This window comes from Pleurodeles waltl, chromosome 11 (assembly GCF_031143425.1).
Source record: "Pleurodeles waltl isolate 20211129_DDA chromosome 11, aPleWal1.hap1.20221129, whole genome shotgun sequence".
Classification (NCBI taxonomy): domain Eukaryota; kingdom Metazoa; phylum Chordata; class Amphibia; order Caudata; family Salamandridae; genus Pleurodeles; species Pleurodeles waltl.
The window spans coordinates 1,003,288,335-1,003,309,105 of NC_090450.1; the positions used below are offsets into that span (position 1 = coordinate 1,003,288,335).

The 20,771-nt window shown below is 46.6% G+C and overlaps 1 protein-coding gene across 4 annotated transcripts in view; it reads left to right on the top strand.

The window, feature by feature from the left end:
* The window catches only part of STX2 (syntaxin 2), a 240,503-nt gene that overhangs the window by 117,435 nt on the left and 102,297 nt on the right, over positions 1–20,771 (top strand). For all 4 annotated transcript variants that reach the window (XM_069215360.1, XM_069215357.1, XM_069215359.1 and 1 more), the window contains exons 4-6: positions 5,391–5,465; positions 15,342–15,415; positions 19,953–20,061. In XM_069215360.1, coding sequence (XP_069071461.1) covers positions 5,391–5,465; positions 15,342–15,415; positions 19,953–20,061 — 258 coding nt within the window. The remainder of the gene's footprint in view (positions 1–5,390; positions 5,466–15,341; positions 15,416–19,952; positions 20,062–20,771) is intronic.

Here is a 20,771-nt window from a genome sequence, read left to right on the forward strand (position 1 = left end):
AAACTGCGTAGATGTCTGGCAGATCACAAGTCTCTCCATTCCGAGTTGTTTCAGGGCGTCTTATACCAGTTGGGAGAGAACCTGACTAGATCTTTTCACTACCATAAAGGATGGGCAGTGTCAACAATTGTAGTGTTGGAGTTTCACTTCTTAGGAGATGCATTCCAACTGAAATGGAACAAGGGACCTCTGTATGCCTTTCAGTTGCTCCATCTCCTGCCCTGATTTCTGTAAAAGATCAACGACGACTGGGTTCAAGTCATCCTTGTGGCTCCATATTGGGCCTAAAGAGTACGACATCCTGGGTTCCTTAGCTTGAGCACCCGTCGTCCAATCTACTTACAACTGCAGAAGGACCATCTGTCCAAGCAGCAGGACAGAGCTCTCCACAGGAACCTGTGCTTGCACGATAATAAGCGACATAAGTTAACTAATTTTCATTTGCTGCCTGAGGTGGTAAATGTCAGTCGCTGCCAGCTGCCCCTCCACTAAATCGGTCTACGCTAGGCAGTGAGACAAGTTTGTACACTGGTATCATGATGAAGACACTGACACCTTACAAGTGAATCTGTCTGATGTTGTTTTGTTTGTTTTGTCTTTAGCCTAGCGAGGTCTTGCGGTGGTCACTGTAAAAGTTACTATGCAGAACCTTCTGGCCTTAATACATTTGCCCAACCAAACATCCTTGTTCCAATCACCTCTTGCAATACGACTTATTAACGGTTACACATATGTTCCCATCCCAAACCATTTGTGATGCCACAGTGGGTCATTAATTTACTTCTAACATCTGTCATGTGTATGCCTTTCTAGCGTATACATAGCTGCTGTCTCCTCATCTTGAAGACTGTTTTCCTCATTGCCTTTGTCGGCTCCTCACATGAGTGAACTTCATGCACAATCACTGCAAACTCCCTACACCATGATTTCCAGGTCCGATTAGTGCTGAGGACTCAAGCGGTCTTGAAGTCGTGACACCTTTCCACGTTGGGCAGTCCATCAGTCTACCAGCATTGTTTTCTTGCCCTCATCCCTCGAAATAGGAAGGGGGTGGATATGCTTGATATCTGCCAGGCTGTGAAATGAGCACCGCTGCTTATCTTTACAAAGCACTACTGCCGTAGCTGCCTGATCCGACAGGAAGGATTCTTCACCTGCTTGGTTCTGTAGTATTTTATGGTCCAAGTGTGCTCCACAGACCCTCCACCTTGAGAAGGTAGTGCTCTGGTATCTGTTCTTATCTTAGCATTCTGCAGTTAGACGTATCCATCAGATGAACGAGATATCTTCTGTAGAGCGGTTTCTGGTGGACACTTACTACCCTCTCTGGTGCCTGTTCTCAAGAGTGGCTTCTTTTTAACATCTAAAAAAAACGTTCCAAGTTAGTAACCAACACACTATTACCACCACTTGTTTATTCTTTGCATTTGAAGATGCGGAAAAGTATAAGAAATCAACGTCAATGAGCATTGGTGGCAGCTAAATGGTGTTATCAGTAATTATATCTAGTGGTATGCGAAGCACTGCGTTAAAAATCTTCAGATCCAGTCTAGAGCCTGGGGATATTCAGAAGGTGAGGAATCTGCGGTTGGGTAGAGTATACACCCGACTTGTTGTTCTTTGTTAGTGTTTGCCGCCCATGCCTTTTGCAAAGTAAAACAATGTACAAAAAATTAAAACAGAGCAACACAGATAACAAATTTGTACATACAAAAAGTATTTACAGGGGACAGAATTTATGTATGAGTGACTTGTGAGAGGGTTTGATCCATAATAAGAATCCATTCAGTAAAAGTCTTTTACACAACTCTAGAGCAGGGCTGCTGTGGAGACGTGCTGTGTGGTTGTGTCAGTACCATTTTCTGTCCTCGCAGGTAAGCTTGATTCAATACTTTCTGCATTGAGCAACTGACTTTTCTTACCTGTAGGACTCTGATCAGAGTGAGTAGCTCACCAGAGGAGAGGCCACTATAAGAGAAGACATCTGATTGGGTATTTGCCACAACGATGTCCTGAGGTTCAGCTCCTTTTCCAAGTTTGACATCCTCCGCCCTTCACCTTACTAAAAATTGCCCTTTCCTACACTGGCAGGGACATATGCTCGGTGTGTTTCCATTCTGGCCTGAGGCACTTTACAGGACATTAGTCCCCTGACCTGCCTGCATGCCTGCCTATAATCTTCTGAGGTTTTAAGCTAACTTTCAGTAATGAGTTCCCTAAGTGAGAATGGAGGATAGTGAATGTGTCTTCCTTCTATCCCTACACTTGCTGTTCCCTCACAATTGCTAGCCTTCTTTTCCGTCTGAGAGATCTATATACATTTTACCCTCAGCTGAAATGCTGCTGTGCATGCTGGTCTTGTTTGTCCTAATGTTAAAGGGGTCCTCTAGTCCCACAGAGTTGATGTTGCAGTCAGTAGTATCCGTGGTGCACGAGGTGGGCCCCAAGAAGCCAATCCAGGGGATGCATTTGATTAGTGTGGGTTCAGTTGGGATGCATTTGATTAGTGTGGGTTCAGTTGGGATGCATTTGATTAGCGTGGGTGCAGTTGGGATGCATTTGATTAGTGTGGGTGCAGTTGGGATGCATTTGATTAGTGTGGGTGCAGTTGGGATGCATTTGATTAGTGTGGGTTCAGTTGGGATGCATTAGATTAGCGTGGGTTCAGTTGGGATGCATTAGATTAGCGTGGGTTCAGTTGGGATGCATTAGATTAGCGTGGGTTCAGTTGGGATGCATTAGATTCGTGTGGGTGGGTTCAGTTGGGATGCATTGGATTCGTGTGGGTTCAGTTGGGATGCATTGGATTAGCGTGGGTTCAGTTGGGATGCATTGGATTAGCGTGGGTTCAGTTGGGGTGCATTAGATTAGTGTGGGTTCAGTTGGGATGCATTAGATTAGTGTGGGTTCAGTTGGGATGCATTAGATTAGCGTGGGTTCAGTTGGGATGCATTAGATTAGCGTGGGTTCAGTTGGGATGCATTAGATTAGTGTGGGTTCAGTTGGGATGCATTAGATTCGCGTGGGTTCAGTTGGGATGCATTAGATTCGCGTGGGTTCAGTTGTGATGCATTAGATTAGCGTGGGTTCAGTTGGGATGCATTAGATTAGCGTGGGTTCAGTTGGGATGCATTAGATTCGTGCCGGTTCAGTTGGGATGCATTAGATTAGTGTGGGTTCAGTTGGGATGGTGCTATAAAGAGCGGGTGGAGGGGAGCAACAGCCTGTGCTCTTCCCCGTGATCCTTTTTGATTCTTTTGTCTACATCTTTGCAGGGGAAAGCTCCCTATGAGAACAATCCCAGAATGCCTCAGAGTGAGTAGGCCCTGTTGCCAGTATGACGCCAACTAATAGGGGCATCTTAAAGCCAGAGATGCTGAGAGGTGGAGATACCTGCCTCACTTTCCCTTCTCTATGGATGGGTTGAAAGTTTGCGTGATCCACTTTAGCAGTTAAGGCCATAACAAGGCAATTGCCAGCGTAATGGAAAGAGGTCGGGTTGAATAGTAAAAACCTGATCAATTCTCTGCTGCAGTCTTGTATGATATAAGCGCTTCTTACAAGTCCTTGTTCCACTAATTTGTTCGTCATGCTTGCCTTATTTGTCATACTGCAGAGATCACTGGAGACTGAGGGGCTACATGTCTGTGACTAGGATTATCAGAGCCAGGTAGGATGGTCATCAAGTCAGCACATCATTCTCTGGCACCTCCCTGGACCTTTGTTGTCGATTTATTCCCCTTCAGTCTTCCTAGGTTCTTTGGGTCCACCCACTTTACTCGGTTCACGTCTGGCTAGTGCTCGTGTCATGATTTCCCTTACACTGTAGTCACACCAAAAATCAATATAAGTTTTAATCCAGACTTTAGTCCAGATTTAATGTTGGATCCGCGTCTGGTCTGTGAGGCGTTTTATTCAGGGACGGGCTTGCGTTGGGTTTGTGATGTCCGATGGAGGCTCTGCTTGCCTTACACGCCACAACAAGCTGCGCTAGCACGAGTGTGCACGCTTGTGCGTCGGGGTGTGCACACCATCTGCTTCCACTACAGGGCTCCTTGCAGTACACTTTTGTCAGTTTGAGAAATTTAGCAAAGGAGGAGTATTCATGCAATTAGTAGGTGTGAGCTTAACTTGCTGTCACACAAAATTGCAACAAAGCTCAAGATTAAGCTGGTTTACGCGAGGATTGTAACTCAGTATTCAGAGAGAATTTCATAGCACAAAATTCACCCTCCCGTCCAAATTGGACTCTGATATATTTTGCACAAAGAAAATAGAGCTAAATACAGCAGATCACGAACAGCTGCAGCTCGTGCTCTGTTGCAGGGCTCATGCGGCAGGTGTCTTTACTCCAGATTACTCAGAATTACACAAGTGAGCGTCATCACATGATTTTCAGTAATTTCGCCATACGAGTAAAATGAAATTACAGAGATTACTCTGTTGTAAGTAAAATGTGGCAATATCACAAAATAGAAATGATGGACGGAGTGTCAACTTTTTAAACACTCACCCCCGGTCACAGGTCTGGGTTTAATCCATTGTTATTTTGCTTGCCCTGTCACCCCAGTTTGGACCCAGCCATATGCAAATCAGTCTTGACCCCGGACCTGGCTTAGCAGTTCGGGCTGGACTGTTCCCATGACGAACAGGGTCAAGACTGATTTGCATTGGGTGGGTCCAAACTGGGGTGACATGGTGAATAAAAGAACAAGGGATTAAACCCAGATCTGTGACTGGGGGTGAGCAGTTGAAAAGTTTCAGCACTCAGTCCATCAACCTTTTGTGTTGCGTTAGCAAAATGTGTCCAGGCCTAGTAATGAGCTGACAGAACAGATCTCCCTAGAATAGAATATACTGTAGCGTCAGACAAGACGCATCTTCATTGACATCTGGATGGGTTACGTAGGTAAGTGACTGTAATGTACGTAATAGCATGGTTCCACTGAACGTCCACCACAGGCGGATCTTAGATTCATCTTTATATCCGCCTAATGATTCTTTTCCTGTCTTTTGTGATGAGTGCTCCTTTTCTGCTTGATCAACAATGTCTTCCTTCTTGTTCTATTATGAAATAATTGTTGACTCTAATCCTATTTACTTAATGTTAGAAATGGATTTCAGTTTGTTAATTTGAGTAGGTTGAGGAATATACAAAGATGTCTTCTTTGGTTTTTACAAATCCAACACAGATAGTTTGCATAATTTCAGTTTGTTGTTTGCCTTAAACTCAGTGTGTGCTCTTTGAAAGCTTGTTTCCAAAAACGTTTTGAACAAACAGTTGGAGCTCCAGTTTGTGAGATATAAAAAGTACAACCTATTTATGTCGCATTCACAGCTTTCTATAGTAAAACTTCATCTGCTTAATTTTCTTTATTTTTCACTTTAAGGAACTAAAGAAGAGCTTGAACAACTAAACAATGAAATTAAGAAAATTGCCAATAAAGTGCGAACAAAGTTAAAAAGTAAGCATAAAATGCTATTTTCCAAAGCGAATGAAAGTATTTTTTAAATGAATAAAGGTATTTTAAAAGTGCAGCGTCCACAGAAATCGTGTCTTGGGGCTGAGAGAATATTCTGCACAGTAGACAGCAGAAATTACACAGAGGGCCAAGCTGCAGGACTACTAGAAAAGCCATAAAGCTGGCTTACACAAAAATAGTCTTTAACTTCCCCCGAAATGTATTTTCAATTTATGTAGATTGCACTGAGGCAGGCAGCTTATTCCAGGCTTTTGCTAGTATTGTGAAAGATTCTTCTCCAAAGCAAGACTTTCTAAAACTCTGAACTCCAGTGAGAAACTTACAGGAGGAGCACAATGAGTGCATAGGCTTCTGTTTTCTGATGTGAACTCATAACGCTTGGGAGGGCCTGCGGCAGGGAGTCTCCTATAAACTAGATGTAAAGCCTTAAACGGAATGCTTTAGGCAGGAAGTAACCAGTGAAACTGGTACTTGGCCTATGAAATGCAATAATGTTTTTGTAAACCGCAAGCCAATTGCTGGTGTTTTGGATTATCCATAACCGGGCAAGATGTTTGTTTGATAGGCCTAGATAGCAAGCTTTAGGATCATCTGTCCTCAAGAGGATAGACGCTGCCACCACAATCGGTCTGCATGTGGGAGAAATGACTTTTTATACTCTCTCTAAAACTTAAGCTGAAATGAGGAGGTAGCAAATGTAACATTAATCAGTGTTTCTAAGCTAAGTTCCTTATCCAGCTTGAACCCAAGACTTTTACCTACATCTGCTGGTAAAGGGTGGTGCCTAAAAAGAAGGGCCACAAGTTGGCTACCCATGGGGGTCTAGGGCCCTCCTGCATTGGTAGTCCCCCATTTCAATCAGCAAATGTGATTCGATAATAGAATTCTGTTTACTTCTGATCAAACACTGTTTAAAGGCAACTCTGGGCATGTTAGTGTTTTGGTCTACACACGAAGGAACCTGCTGACTGGGACTTCAATTTGAGGTTTCTGCTATTGAACTACCATGAACACAGTAAATAAAAAAAAAACCGAGGCCCGTGTGTAGTGAACTTTCGCCTGTCCCAGAAATTTTAATTGAAGACTGCATGTGATTTTTTTTTTCTTTCTTTGGTTTGTATATTAGTGGGTATGTTGTTATATATCAGCTAAGTGGTGGGTGTTCGATCAGATGATGCACACATAGTAGAACCATGGTACCACACAGTGAACTGATTATTAATGCACAATACACTTATGAAGTGTTTTTAACGCATAAGTTTTCCTGCATATATCATATGTTAAGAAATATAGAGGCAAATGACAGTATCTGAAATAGTTTCAGCTCTGCCACGTAGGCACCAGGTGACACCAGTATATCTCTGGGATAAGAGCCTCTACCTAGGTGACCTCTAGTTCTAGGTAGATGCTATCCATGTGGTGTCGTCTTTCAGGCCTGATTCAGCCACGTCCTGTGGTTGCAATTCTAGACCTTGGGCCGATTGGGGTTTGTCACTTGGTAATAATCCTCTCCTTGTGTAACCACAGTGGCAGCACCAGTCTTTCAGCTCATGAGTTCCTTTGCAGGCAAACTCATCAATGCAACTTGTTGAGAAACTGCACTAGCCTACCGGGGCAACCCCTTAACGACACAGGCCACTCTCCGCACTTTGAGAAAAGTCGGTTTGCTTTGGTTGCTCCTCACACCGGGAATGGGTAGGGGTTCTCCTCCTGATGTTTTCAGGCTGGCTCCGGCCAGGTCAGGAACACGTCTTCCCTCTCAGCAGGCAATCAGGCTTAAAGGATTTAGAGAGACTTCTCCTTCCGACAGACAGTGCACACTTCGGGTGATGTCCCCCTGATCTCCGGAAGACTGGCAGTGAGGAGCAGACAGCAGACTGGTTTTCACAGCAGCTCTTCAACTACTCTGTGCAAGACTCCATTACTTATCATGAACAACCTGTACCTTGAACAAAGTGGTGTTGCTTGGATCTCACTTCTATATGCACGTTTTAGAGATGGGATGTGGATCTACCTCCTAGGGCTTCAGAGAGTTTGAATTGGTTCTCTTAGTTTTTATTGTCGGACTGCTGTCCCGACACATCCTTTGTGCGAGCTGATGGTATTCACAGCAAATAGCACGTGGCTGGCTCCAAGCAGGAGTATTCTAAACAGGGGCACAATGAAGTGTGAGATCTTTGCACCAGACTGTCATCAGACTTCTGAAGAAGGAATTGGAGACAGACAAAAGGGAGGCCATGTCTAAATTCTTCCTCACCTTGACCACCACTCCTGTAGTCCCATCCCTCACTCCCAAAATCTACCAGGTGGCAGTGCTCAGGAAGAGTTAATCAGCAGTCTTTTGCTAGCAAGGTCCTCCTTGAACTCCCAAAGGTAGGCCTGTCTCCATCCTCCTAACTTTGTCTCGGTATCTGCCCTCCCCTGTCTGGGAAGGCTGTCCTCATTCTCTCTGCCACATCCCTTTAAAGTGGGTGAGAATCTTTATTGCGACGATCCAAAGAGAGCTTTCCTTTTTTCTATTAATTTGACTAAAGAGCATTGAGTGGACAACCCACTTGTCATCTGATTCGCTGGTGCAGAGAAGGGAAGGACAGTTAAAAAGTTTACCAAGAGGGATCGTCCTCTGTATCAAGATGTTATGTTGTGGCCTAGAAGGAACCTCCTGAGGGTCTTCGGGCTCATTCCATTAGAACCAGGAGTTTCTTACCTTTGCTAACGCTTTATCGGATGGATACTCTGTCTACCCACAGATCTGTCCGCGCCCTCCCCTCTGCTTGTTCTGTGGAGTGGAGTTCTAGGTGCGAATAAGGTCCCATGTTAGATTCTCCAAAATGTCACGGTTCTGGATCTGGTAATGATGCTCCAGAATGCTGTTTTCAGCTGACATCCGTGTGCATGGGTGGTGCCTGTGTGCGACTCTGCCTTGTTACATCCAGAATTGGGGCAAGGCTGCCCTAGGATCTGTAGGCGCCACATGTTGGTGCGCAGGAGCAGTTAATGAAAAACATTTCCTCATCCGCTGTGGTGCCTGGAGGAATTCAAGAAGCGAAAAGGCTGCTGCAGAGTATCGACCAGAGCAAGCATTGCAGAAGGTAGGTAACGTGTTCATTTTGGTAGCTCTCCCATCTTGTAGACTGCGTCCCTGTCAATTCTTAGCAACGAGCAGAGCAGCAAATGTAAGAGTCAGTGCTGTTGCCCGTATTATCTGACTTCCAGGATGGGATGGAGCTTTAAGTCCACCTTGGATCTCAGATGCATGAACAGATTCACAAAATGGGAGGCGTTGAAGGCGATCAGGTTATCAAGCCCTGGAGAAGCGAATTGTGTCTCCTGCTTCCTATCAGCATCGATCAGTGCCACAGAGGGTTATTGTACTTGTTAATGGTTGGAATGCAAGGCCAGTTTATGGTCCTTTGTTTCATTCTTAAATCTGAGCAGTTTGCCACCCTCGGTTTTCGCTAAAGTTTGTAACTAATTCCTGCCTTTTTAGTTCCTAGAGTTGATCAGCAGTTCTCGACATCGTAAGGGAGCACGCTTCTCCCTGGAAGAAAGAGTGCCCAACTTTCTGCAGCTGATTCTTCTTTTTCAGCCGCTGTTCCTAAACGTGGTCTTTTCTTCCCTGTGCGTATTGGGCTTCTTCATGTCCTGGATGTCCTTGCTCTTCGCTCTGGTCTGCAAATGGATACTGCGACTCCTGAGGAACACATTCTGGGGAGACATTGTTGACCTGGTCTTGGTCTCCACCCACTGTGCTACCTCCATGTACTTTATCAACAACGATGGTGTCGAAGCGGTGGTGCGCAGAGACTATTCAGTGGAAAGATCAATCTTTTCACCTATATAAACCCCTCTGCAAAAAGCTACAAGTGCAAGGCTGTCGGGCCAGTGGCATTAACAATCCAGGATTTCAATTTGTGACATTTCTGTGCACATTGAACTTTTTGCCTTGCACTGCGCATGCCCTTCCAACACTTTCACTTCTCGTCCACTACCGAAGATAAAATGGTATTAGTTGGACTCGTTCAGGAGTGCCTCTTGAATTCCCTTTGTTTCTGGCTGCCAAGCACGAGAATTGTTTATTTCACCGACTCAAGAAAAAAAGAATAGCAAAAAACTCTTCAGTTGTGAGCATGTTCTCTCAAGATCTGCAGTGTGGGTGTATGTGAAAACCGCATGGCACATACCTAGATAATAATTTATTGATACTATTTTATATACTTAATGAAAAAACACAGTTAAAGTGCAGTTATGACTAGGGGTCGAACCCACTGAAATTCACCATTTATTTTTCACGCCACAAACCATAACTTGCGCCCCGGTCATCAAAACCATAGCTCCTCTCCAAATAGCCATTTATAGGCACAGCCGATGGTCTTGTTAACATGCTGTTGTGAGTAGGAAAAGGTGCAGACTTCGGGCAACGAGATGTTCTGATGGATACAACTACCTGTGGATTCCTCACCTTTTGAATTCTCCCAATGTGCCAGCATTCAACAGAAAATTTTCTTCCCAGCTCTTCACGTCGACTTGGACGTCACAATTGCACGACTCCGCACGCGACTCCATCTGACGTCATTGTGGCAATAAGATGTCCTTGCCGGCGTGCTGACGTCAGTTACCCTTTTTTCCGTGCCTTCGACGCTAACGGTTTTCTCCAAGCTCTTGAGAAGCTACTGTTTTGAAGGTGTTTTATTGTACTCTATTAGTGTGTCCTCCTAAAAAGTCAGGGTTTAAACCTTGTCGTGATTGCAGGGGTCTTATGTCTGTCACAGACCCTCACGAGGATTGCTTATGGTGTCTCAGTTCGGACCACAATGTAGGAGAGTGCGTGTCCTGCCAAAGGATGAATCCGAAAGCGCTGAAGGAAAGAAAGGCTAAACTCTTCTTTAGCTAAGGCGAAGAAAGGACACAGAAGTCATCGGAGGTCTAAGACTAGAGACTCGTCATCCCATAAGTCACAAAAGAAGCGGCACCAACACGACTCAACGTCATTCGTCTAGAGGTCATCTCGATCTCGCTGTCAATCCAGATGGCGTCATATGACGTGGGAGGTTAGTCCCACTGTAACTCCCCAGCCTCAAAGTCCTCAGGCTTCGTCGGTGCCATCGCTCTTTGAGGTGGTTGAGTCCTCAGCAAGTCGTCGCTTTTCGCCTGGGGTTCAAGAGTTGGTGGCATAGGATCCGACCCAGGTACCACATGAAGAGCAAAAGTTTCCTGCCTTCCCGACTCAGGAAGCGGATCCGGCGGCATTTGAGTGCCATGTTCAGTATCTTCAATAAGGCTGTGGCCCCTGCTGGTGCACCGGCTAGTCCCACTGGTCCATTGGCATTCAACTTGGGCTCTCCGACTCCATACAAGTTGGCTCAGTTTGTGCCTTTTTCATGCTGAGGAGGCCAGTTTGGCACCGATGACATCGCCTCATAGGCCTCCGGCGCCGATGACATCGCCTCTTAGGCAGACAGCGATGGCTGCGCCTCGTATGTCGACGGCGCCGATGGAGTCAACTCTGGCCCTGGATGGATCCCGGTCGGGACGAAGTGCATCTCCTTCTCCCAGTCTGCGCCCATCGGTTTTGAAGCTGGCGACGTCGGCTAACTCCATGTCGACGCTGAGGTTGGAGGCGAGCACTGAGGTTCTTGGAGGAGCAAGAGTACCAGAGATAGCTGTTGGAGGAAGAAGAGATTGCTGAGCTCTTGGGAGAATTTCAGGGCCTAGACTCCGCTAGTGGGCTGGGAACTTCCCCTGAGTGGGATCTTTCATCCCCAGGGGAGTTTACGGAAGAGGCGGCTTCCTTCCAAGAAAGCTGCAGGTTTTTTGGACCTTCCATTGCCAGCTGCTAAGGTTAAAACTAACATTTTGACTGAAGTCTTACATCCTTCTTGTACTTCAGTGGAGCCCTTTCTCCCATTCCATGATGCTCTTACAGAGCCTATTTTAGAGGTCTGGAGAAAGGCTGTTACATCACCAGCTGTGTCCAGAACTGTTGCAAGAAGGTACAGGCTTGCTCCGTGGGATCTGGGATTTTTGTCACAGCATCCGACTCCGGAGAGCTTGGTGGTCCAGGTTTCCTGTTTGGCTCGTTCTGCACCAGGTTCCTTTCCTGTTACTCCATCGGACAGGGAGTCCAAGAGGATGGAGTAGATGGCTAAGAAGACTTTCTCATCCTGCAGGTTGCCCTAAAATCGGTCAATGCTACTTGTGTGTTGGGTAGATATGTGCACACCCTGATGGACATGGCTAGAGCTGTAGTGCCTAACTTTTGCCGCAGGATATGCAGGGGGCAGTTCAGTTAGCTCCTGTCGGACACCCAAGCTGCGGCCAAACAGATCATACAGTCTGGTCTGGATACTACAGACTCCGTGGCCAGGGCGATGGGTACTTCAGTCACCACCAGTAGACATGCGTGGCTGAGGTCTTCTGGGTTTTCAACAGAGGTCCAGGCAACTTTATTAGACCTTCCTTTCGACTGAGAAAAGTTGTTTGGCGCCAGAGTGGACTCTGCCTTAGAGCGCTTTAAAGAGAGTAGCGCCACGGCAAAGTCTTTGGGACTGCAAGCTTCCACATATACTCCTTTCAGGTCCTCTCAGAGGTTTAGGGGGTTTGGCCGTGGAGCTGCTTATCGTGGAAGACCTCAATCCATGACTCAACAGTCTGCCAGCCTCCCATATAGGTCCTTTAGAGAGCGGGGGAGGGTTAGAACGCGAGGAGCCACCCAGCCCCCTGCCTAATCTTCTTCCTCTGGGGGAGCACAGCAAGGAAAACAGCCCTAGTTTTCCATCCATTTAAAGTCCTGCTTCTCCCGTAGGGGTAAGGGTATTTCATTTTCTCCACGAGTGGGAGTTAGTCACACCAGACTCCTGGGTATTGAATATTGTGGCGGAAAGGGTATTTCCTTCCCTTTCGGGAGTTTCTCCCTCCCATCCCTCCCCGTCCTTCGTTTTGTTCAGAGGATCATCTCCTGTTGCTTCAGCAAGAGGTTCAAGTCCTTTTACCAAAAGGTGCAGTGGAGTTGGTTCCAGAGCAGGAAATGGCTCAGGGGTGCTATTCAATATATTTCCTGATCCCCAAGAAGGATGGTGGATTGAGGCCTATCTTTGATCTGAGGACTTTGAATTGGTTCCTCAAACAGGAGAAATTCAAGATGACTCTAGCGCAGGTGCTTCTGGCGTTGAGCAAAGAGGATTGGATGGTGTCTGTCGACTTGCAGGATGCGTACTTTAATATCCCCATTCTCATGTCACACAGGAAGTATCTCCGGTTTGTGGTGGGGTTGCAACACTACCAGTTTATGGTCCTTCCTTTTGGTCTTACTTCCGCACCTTGCGTCTTTACGAAGGTGATGGCAGTGGTTGCAGCAAGTCTCAGAAGGAAGGGAATATCGGTATTCCCTTACCTGGACGATTGGCTGATCAAAGCTGAGTCTCCGGAGCTTGTGCAGCGTCACCTCCAAATGACAACGCAGTTGTTGTTCAGTCTGGGCTTTTCGGTGAATGTGCCCAAGTCTCACCTGGAGCCCTCAACGCCTCCTGTTCATAGGGGCAGTACTGGATACAACATTGAATCAGGCCTATCCTCCGCCTCAGCGGATCCAGGACATTCAGGCGTTGATTCCAATGTTTAAAAAAAGAGCGGTTGTTCCAGTCCTCAAGGTCCTTCGTCTGCTCGGTCTGTTCGCTTCTTGCATTCTGTTGGACACTCATGCACGTTGGCACATGAGGGCTCTCCAGTGGTGCCTCCGCAAGCAGTGGTTTCAACACAAAGGGGATCTCGAAGAGTCATTAACGATCTCCAGAGACGCTGCAAAGGATCTAAGATGGTGGGTTGTGGATGGCAACCTTTCTCAAGGAAGACCGTTTTGTCTACCACCAGTGGCCACGGTCATAATGGATGCTTCCACTCTAGGGTGGGGTGCTCATCTGGGGGACCTGGAGATCATTGGTCTCCAGTGGAACAGACTTTTGACATCAATCTGTTAGAATTGCGGGCGATACATCTGGCTTTCAAGGCCTTCCTGCTGTCCCTTCGCAGTCAGTCAGTTCAGGTCTTGACGGACAACACTACCGCGATGTGGTACATCAACAAGCAGGGAGGAATAGGGTCGTACCTTCTCTGCAGAGAGGCTCTGTGGCTCTGGTCCTGGGCTCAGGACCATCGGATTTCCATAGTAGCAAACCATCTGGCCGGAGTTTTCAGCGTACATGCAGACCGTCTCAGTTGGCATTTCTCGGCCAATCACAAGTGGCATCTCCATCCGGATCTGGTCCTTCACATCTTCCGGCGTCTGCTAGGTGTGTGAGTGAGCTTCAGGCTGTTAGTGTCAAACCTCCCTCTGTCATTCTGTGCTGATAAAGTGGTGCTGAGAACCAGGGCGACTTTCCTTCCTAAGGTTGTCACTCCTTGTCATATTGGGCAGTCTATTACTCTTCCATCCTTCTGTCCTCTTCCAAGACTCCATCGCTTAGACCCGAGAAGGGCTCTCAGTTTCTATGTTGAGAGAACAAAGGACTTACGTGTGGATGACCAACTCCTCTTAGTTGGCTATGTGGGCAAGATGAAAGGCAGAGCTGTCCATAAAAGAGCCATATCCACGTGGGTCATTCTTTCCATTATGATCTGTTATTCATTGGCAAAGAAGGTTCCTCCTGAGGGTATTAGAGCTCATTACACCAGGGCTAAGTCTGCCACTTCGGCTTTGGCTAGAGGTGTTCCTGTAGTGGATATTTGCAAAACAGCAACTTGGGCTTCCCTCTATACTTTCGCGAATCATTATTGCTTGGATTCAGAAGTCAGGAGGGACGGCCATTTTGCACGTTCTGTGTTGCAGGATTTCTTGGTGTGACCAGTCAGGCACCCACCTCAGAGTGCAGTACTGCTTTGGGACTCTATTCATAAGGTGAGGCATCCACAGGTAGTTGTATCCATCAGAAGAACAAGCTACTTACCTTTGGTAAAACTTTATCTAGTGGATATAGTAGCTACCTGTGGATGTGTGTTCTGCCTGTTGTGCTGTAGTGCATTTAAATAAACAAAGTACATTACGGGAAAGGGTCAGTGTGCTTATTAAAGGCATTAATATCATTACTGCAGCCTTCTTGGGGTGTCTTATGGTCTTGAATTGTTGACTGTTGACGTTCCTTAAGACAGTCATCCCTGGGAGGTATGCTAACCTCTTCAGTTTGGAGATGTAAAGCCACTTCATTACCATTAATAATAGATGTTCCTACTTTGAAGCCCTGCGGCCTGTGTCACATCACATGTATGTGTAAATATCCAGCAGCTAAGTCACTTTGGGACATGCAGTGTTGCTGAACTTCTTCAACAGGTAAGTAGAGTGCCTATATCCTTATCTTTCTGTCGCAGATCACATGCATGGAGATTACACTGTGGAGTGACTTACAACCGTCTTTCTTTCTGGATACATACTCACCCACCACGTTTTCATGCTCCAGAAAACTGTATTTCACTTTCCAACAAAGCGTACATTGAAGTATGACTGTAGTGTGGACTTGTGTGGAGGGCACCAGCTTGCGTGTGTTTTCATTAACTTGCAGTACGGTTCTGGGATGCAGGCATTGAGGCCAGCGTTTTCAGCGTATGTACAACGATTGATACTGTAATGAAATCTCTTACAGCTGATACCCTGCTAGTTAGACCTGAAACTTTGAGCCTTAGCACTGTGCTGGCATACATTATGGGCCTGATCTCTGTACGTGGGATGAATGTTTGACATTGTTCAGCTTTCCGTCCATCACTTGTTCTTTAGGCATACATTATTTGCCATTGATGTATCATTTGCGGATGACTGGCATGCAGCTTTAGAAGCTGGTCTTATAGATAACATTTGCTTTGCTCTTTCAGCGATTGAACAGAGCTTCGAACAGGATGCCAGCGCTAACAGAACCTCAGTGAATCTCCGGATACGAAAAACACAGGTAAGAAAACCTATCCTGCTAGAACCTGGGGAGGCTGAGCGCCATCAGTGGACTACTCTGAGCAATCTCTTCGATATGTTGTGGAGCACCTGGTCTAGGCACATAAGGGGACAGTGGATTGCACAAGGAGTTCTACATACAAAATAGGGCTTTGCATGGGTAGGTAATGTGTTGATTGGGGTGGGGTGAGTGTGCATTTTGGAGGTGGAGATATTCGATATTTGAAAGTCTGCAACTGATAAGTCCCCCTGTACCTCCAAGGCACAGTAATTGTCATGCAAACAGGACACGTGAGGGCCTTTAGGCAGCAGAAATCATGCATGTTACGCCTCTGTACGCGTAGAATGAAGAGAGCTTCCACTCCCAGGCAGAGTTCACTTTTTTGCTGTCCCTTTGCATACACCATCCAAACCATAATATCTTTGTCCACACAGTGTACTGAAGTGTTTCCTGCTGTGTAGCCCTGCCCGAGCTATCCAGACTGAAATAGGAAGAAGGTGCTACCTCAGTGACCAGCCCTCCTGAGGTGCAGAGCGGTTTCACCCCCTGATTGGTAAAATTGAGAAAATGAGAACTTTATCAATGATGCACCATTTTACATCAAGCATGCACCAAAGCATGCATAATGCCCTAGATCTTACTGACTACCTAACCACTACTTAGAGTATAAGCCATTGCAGACTAGTAATTTGTATATATATTTGGTTCTGCGTATAAACGTGGCCTACTTACCAGTGGCTTACGCTGGGTTCCCAGATGAACTCTCTGCTTGCCATACACACTGCCCAGCAATGGGTTAGTAAGTATCCTTATTCAAAAGTAAGTCACCAAGCACCTTGTCCCAACTCCAGGCTGATTTCTTAACCTCATCCCCATTCTGCAGCTCAGCTCTGTACTCTTTTGATAGACCATGAACTGGTAGATGTGTGGTGGGTTTGCTATCCCTGTGCCACCAAGGGGACATCTGTGACCACCTCTAAGGGCGCCTGGTCGCACATTGACATTTGGCTTCTTACTGGAGATTTGTGTGGTTGTGATTGATCAGCTAGCCCGGACCCCCTCTGATCACGCACCAGTACTCCTGACCTTGTCTTTCTGCAAGACATCATCCTGTGCCTTCACTCAGCGACTTCCTCCTAATACGCATTGGACCCCCTTCCTTCCACTCTGACATTTGCACCGCTATCATTGAATACTTCAAACACAATTCGGGCTCTGTCTCGGAGCGCTCCTGTGTGGGTTGTTTGCACATCTAAGCAGTCTGGTGTCTTGCACGATCTTTCAGTCGCGCCTGCACACTTTGAAGCTGGAACTGCACGATCTTCACTACTTTGACACGGCTGATGTGCAACACCTCGCTAAATTCTGAGGGATTATGAGGAGTGTGCAGATAGCGAGATGTCCTTCCCACACAGGAGGCTGCTGCTTGTGGTTATGGCAAATGTTACCGGGCGGTTCGTACACTTGTGGCGCTTCTCAGAAAATACTGGAAGATATAGTTCAGGCCATTAGCCACATGGCCTGGGGTAAGACCCTGGGCCCGAATAAACATATGATCCGTTACTGCAAGGAATATGATCAGCACCTGGTACCAATCTACTTGCAATGCAAAGGAAGCCAGGGAAAGTGGCCACCTGCCACTCTCCGTGCAGGAAGCCCTCTTAGTCATGCTCCTTCAGCCTGACAAACCAGCCAATAGCTGTGATCCGTATCAGCCTCTTTCTGTGATCCATCTGAACAAAAAAACTGGGATTTTCATTAGTAGAAATGTGTCACAGATTTGGAGGGAAAATTGTGGCTGAGTGGTTGGAGGAACGCCTACTGGTGTGGTCTAGACTGCCCCTGCCTCTTAGCGGATGCGTCGCCATTGCCAGAACGGTGGCTCCTCCTAAATTGCTCTATTTGTTTGTGAACATCCTGATCCCACTCACAGGAGCGTTTCTTGGACACATTCACCCATCTTGGCTGGCGAGCAGCTGTGGTTGGCCTGGGAGACGTTGACACTGCCTCTTGAGTGGAGGGGGGGGGGGGCTCCTGACCGTGAGTTATACTGCAATTGTGCCCGCCCAAGAACACTTTGCTCACTACTGGGGGTACCCTGTCCAACACCTCCCCCATATCGCGATATAGGCCGAAGTTGTCGAGGGCCTGTCCTCTGCGCACAATGGTTTGTGCTCCTCCTGGACACCCTGCAGGGGTATAAATACCATCCATTGTACTCTCCCGGCCTGGTGGAACCTGTGCTGTGCCTCCAGAGTGGACAGCCTCTGTTCTGCTAATCTTTCCCTCATGGACCACCCGCTCTTACCTCCTACAGTGGAGGCATTTACTAAAAGTCAGCTGTTCATGTTGGGCCTTGAGAAGCTTTATCCCGCTGGTGAGTTCCTGCTGCAGCAGGACCTGCAGGCTCGTACTGCGTGCTCACCACTTGACATACTGCTATACTTTTGATTGCACAGTGCCTGCTGAGCTGGGCATGGCTCCTTCACCCGCAGGCCTGCTACTCTTCATGCTCTAGATTACATGTTCTGTACTCTCCCCCGTAGGAGGCGTATCACCCACTTGTATTCTACAATGCAAGACAAGGCTCCATCGCATAAGCCAATGACTGTCAAAGTGGCAGGCAGGTCTGGGGGAGGACCTGACAGAGGATAAATGGAGGTATTGCTGCTCCTTAATCAGAATGCTGTAGCAGAATTATAAATTGAGACTTATCCATGTAGACTTCCTCCTCCGCATATACCGTACCCAGGCAGCCCTGCAACGGATGGGCCTGGTGGAGAAGCGTGCTGTGTGCGGGGCCGCTGATGCGGACCTTCTACACCTTGCCTGGTCCTGGCCGGCAATTGTCACCAATGGTCTGCCATATTTGTCAAGCCTGCCCCATTAGGTTTCTGCCGTCTCATAGCAGTGCTGTTGCTCCTCGCCAAGAGACGAGTCATGGTCCACTGGGGCCATAGGGGCAGCCCAAAATTATCTGGCTTATGTTGCGTAATGCCAAGAACACCTTGTGGACTAATGCGAGTTAATGCCCACTAGATCTCCCCTGAAGGACATAACCTGGCTACCCAGGTGGCTTCTAGTCCCACCGCCCCTGCCTCGCACTCTGTTGTGCCTATGTCTATTGCATCGTTCTCATCGCCTATCACCTCTATTTCACCTTTCTGATCGTTGACTGCACGTCACTGCTTTCCATATGTATGTACCCAAACCTTCTTTGTGATATTGGAACCTTTGCTGTGTTTTTTCTTATTTTTTTTGCTTTATAACCGTGTTTGTAATTTGGTTCTTTGTATCTCAAAAACTCAATATCCACATTTAAAAACAAAACCTGTGATGGATAATGCTTGGTGTTTTTTCCATTTCTTCCCGGAATGATTTGCCTTTCCTAGTGTTTATTATCTTGGTGATCCCAAGTCTGTTTGCTACCATAGGTTAGGGGATCACGATTCTCCACTATGGTACTTTCGTGTTGTCTTTACTGATTTGAGTGGTGCGAAGCAGGGGATGTCCCTAAAACAAAGTTCTCTGTCTGGGCTGTTTTTCTCGCAATATGTGTAGCCCAATTGGAGGGATGTGATGGTCTTAAATGTTTCCTTTTTTCTGCAGAGTCACAGCTATACCCATGTCCCCATTTGATAAGGAAATGTAAACAGATGTGCTCCCCTAAAAAGAGGGAGTAGACCACAAAGGGCCACGTCATGTCCTACTGAGTTACAAGCTTATAAATTACGTTTTTTGTACAAAACAGGGGCCTGCACCATCTTTCAGTTTAAATGCCCCATCTCATTTAATCTTTTAAAAGGATTGCCAGACACACATTATCACATAAAACTCACTGTGTCTTTGCAAATTCTTGTTCTGTTTGGACACATTGCAGGGGACTTGATGCTTTTCTGCTGCGCAACGTCCACGCATAGCCTTCCTGGTGTTCATATGTCAGTGCATCAGCATTTAGAACAACGGTGCCAAACAAGTCTTATTTATGTTTTCTAAAACTTTGGGATGGAGAGACAAAGCACCTGGCTGGGTCTAATTGGAGGAGGGATGGTGGGCAAACGATGGGTTTGAATCCTACCCCGAGGGACTGCCAGTGGTTACACTTAGTGCAAGCATTTCTTCCATCACCTTTTGTGTCTTTGATATAACAGAATGTAATGCCCAGGTCTATTTTGGGGTTTGGTATGTTTTACTGTTCATTTATTGAAAGAACTACAACTTGAAATAACCCAGCAGGTGCTAACTAGAGTTCTGGAACCTTTCAAGTCATGAATGAATTCAGCGGTGGGATGCTGGTTTTTAAAAACTAATGAGATTGCATTGATTGCTTTTTATGAAACTTGGGTGGGCCGGGGACTGTTCGCTCTCATACTCACCTGTCTTTTTTTTTATCAGAACTTGCTCCTTGACAGTGTGAGGCAGTGTTCATTAAGAGCTACAGTTTATTTGGCTGTTCTTGCTTGAGGATTTAAAGGAGAAGTGTGCTTGTTGACTTTCAGGGTCTTTGATGGTGTTTTTTTTTAAAAACCTCTCCTAGCATTCAGTATTGTCCAGGAAGTTTGTGGAGGCCATGACGGAGTATAATGAGACACAAACTTCTTTCCGGGAACGAAGCAAAGGACGGATACAGCGACAGCTGGAAATCAGTAAGTGTGCTGTGGGTGGATTTCAGTCTCTCCTGGTAAGTTCTGTTGGTCCTTGAGGTATTTGGACCAGAGTTTTGTTCCATTATGGTGGAATTATAACACATACTCCTTTTCTAGGTCTCACCTCAGTTTGCGCATGCGATGTCTGTTGTAACATGACATAATGTCTTCAAGTAGGCTTAGAGCCCGCCCAATGCTTACCTTTGGTTGCTGTCATTGTCACTCTCATTTGCTTGCTTCTTATTAGCTGTATGGGCTTATCTTTCTCTTCTTGTGTTTCACCCGCCCCTAGAGCATGGACTCATTACTATGTCTTTTCACTGCTCGCTTTTTCATACGCTACAATTTTCTTTTCTTTTTTCTACAAGAGGTCATGCATTTTCCAGCAGTCTTTCTGTCTCATGTGCTTCTCTCCCCGCATGCATCACGCTCTGTATTCCTCTCTTGCCCATGTGCTCGCCCTCACTCTCCCTAGTTGCCTTCTCACCAATGTGCTTTCTCCCCACCAGTTCCCTGTTACTGTCTTTTGTCCGTTTGGTCCTCCACCTGTGCCCTGGTGTTACTTCACCCCACTCCACCCGCGCCCCCCCGGTTTGCTGCTGGCCCCAACCCGCGCTACAGTGTTTCTCCCGCTTTTCATTCCCTGTGTTACTTACGCCCTCCCATTCCTCATGTTGCTTCCCCCTTCTGCATTAAAAGCTGCCCCCGCC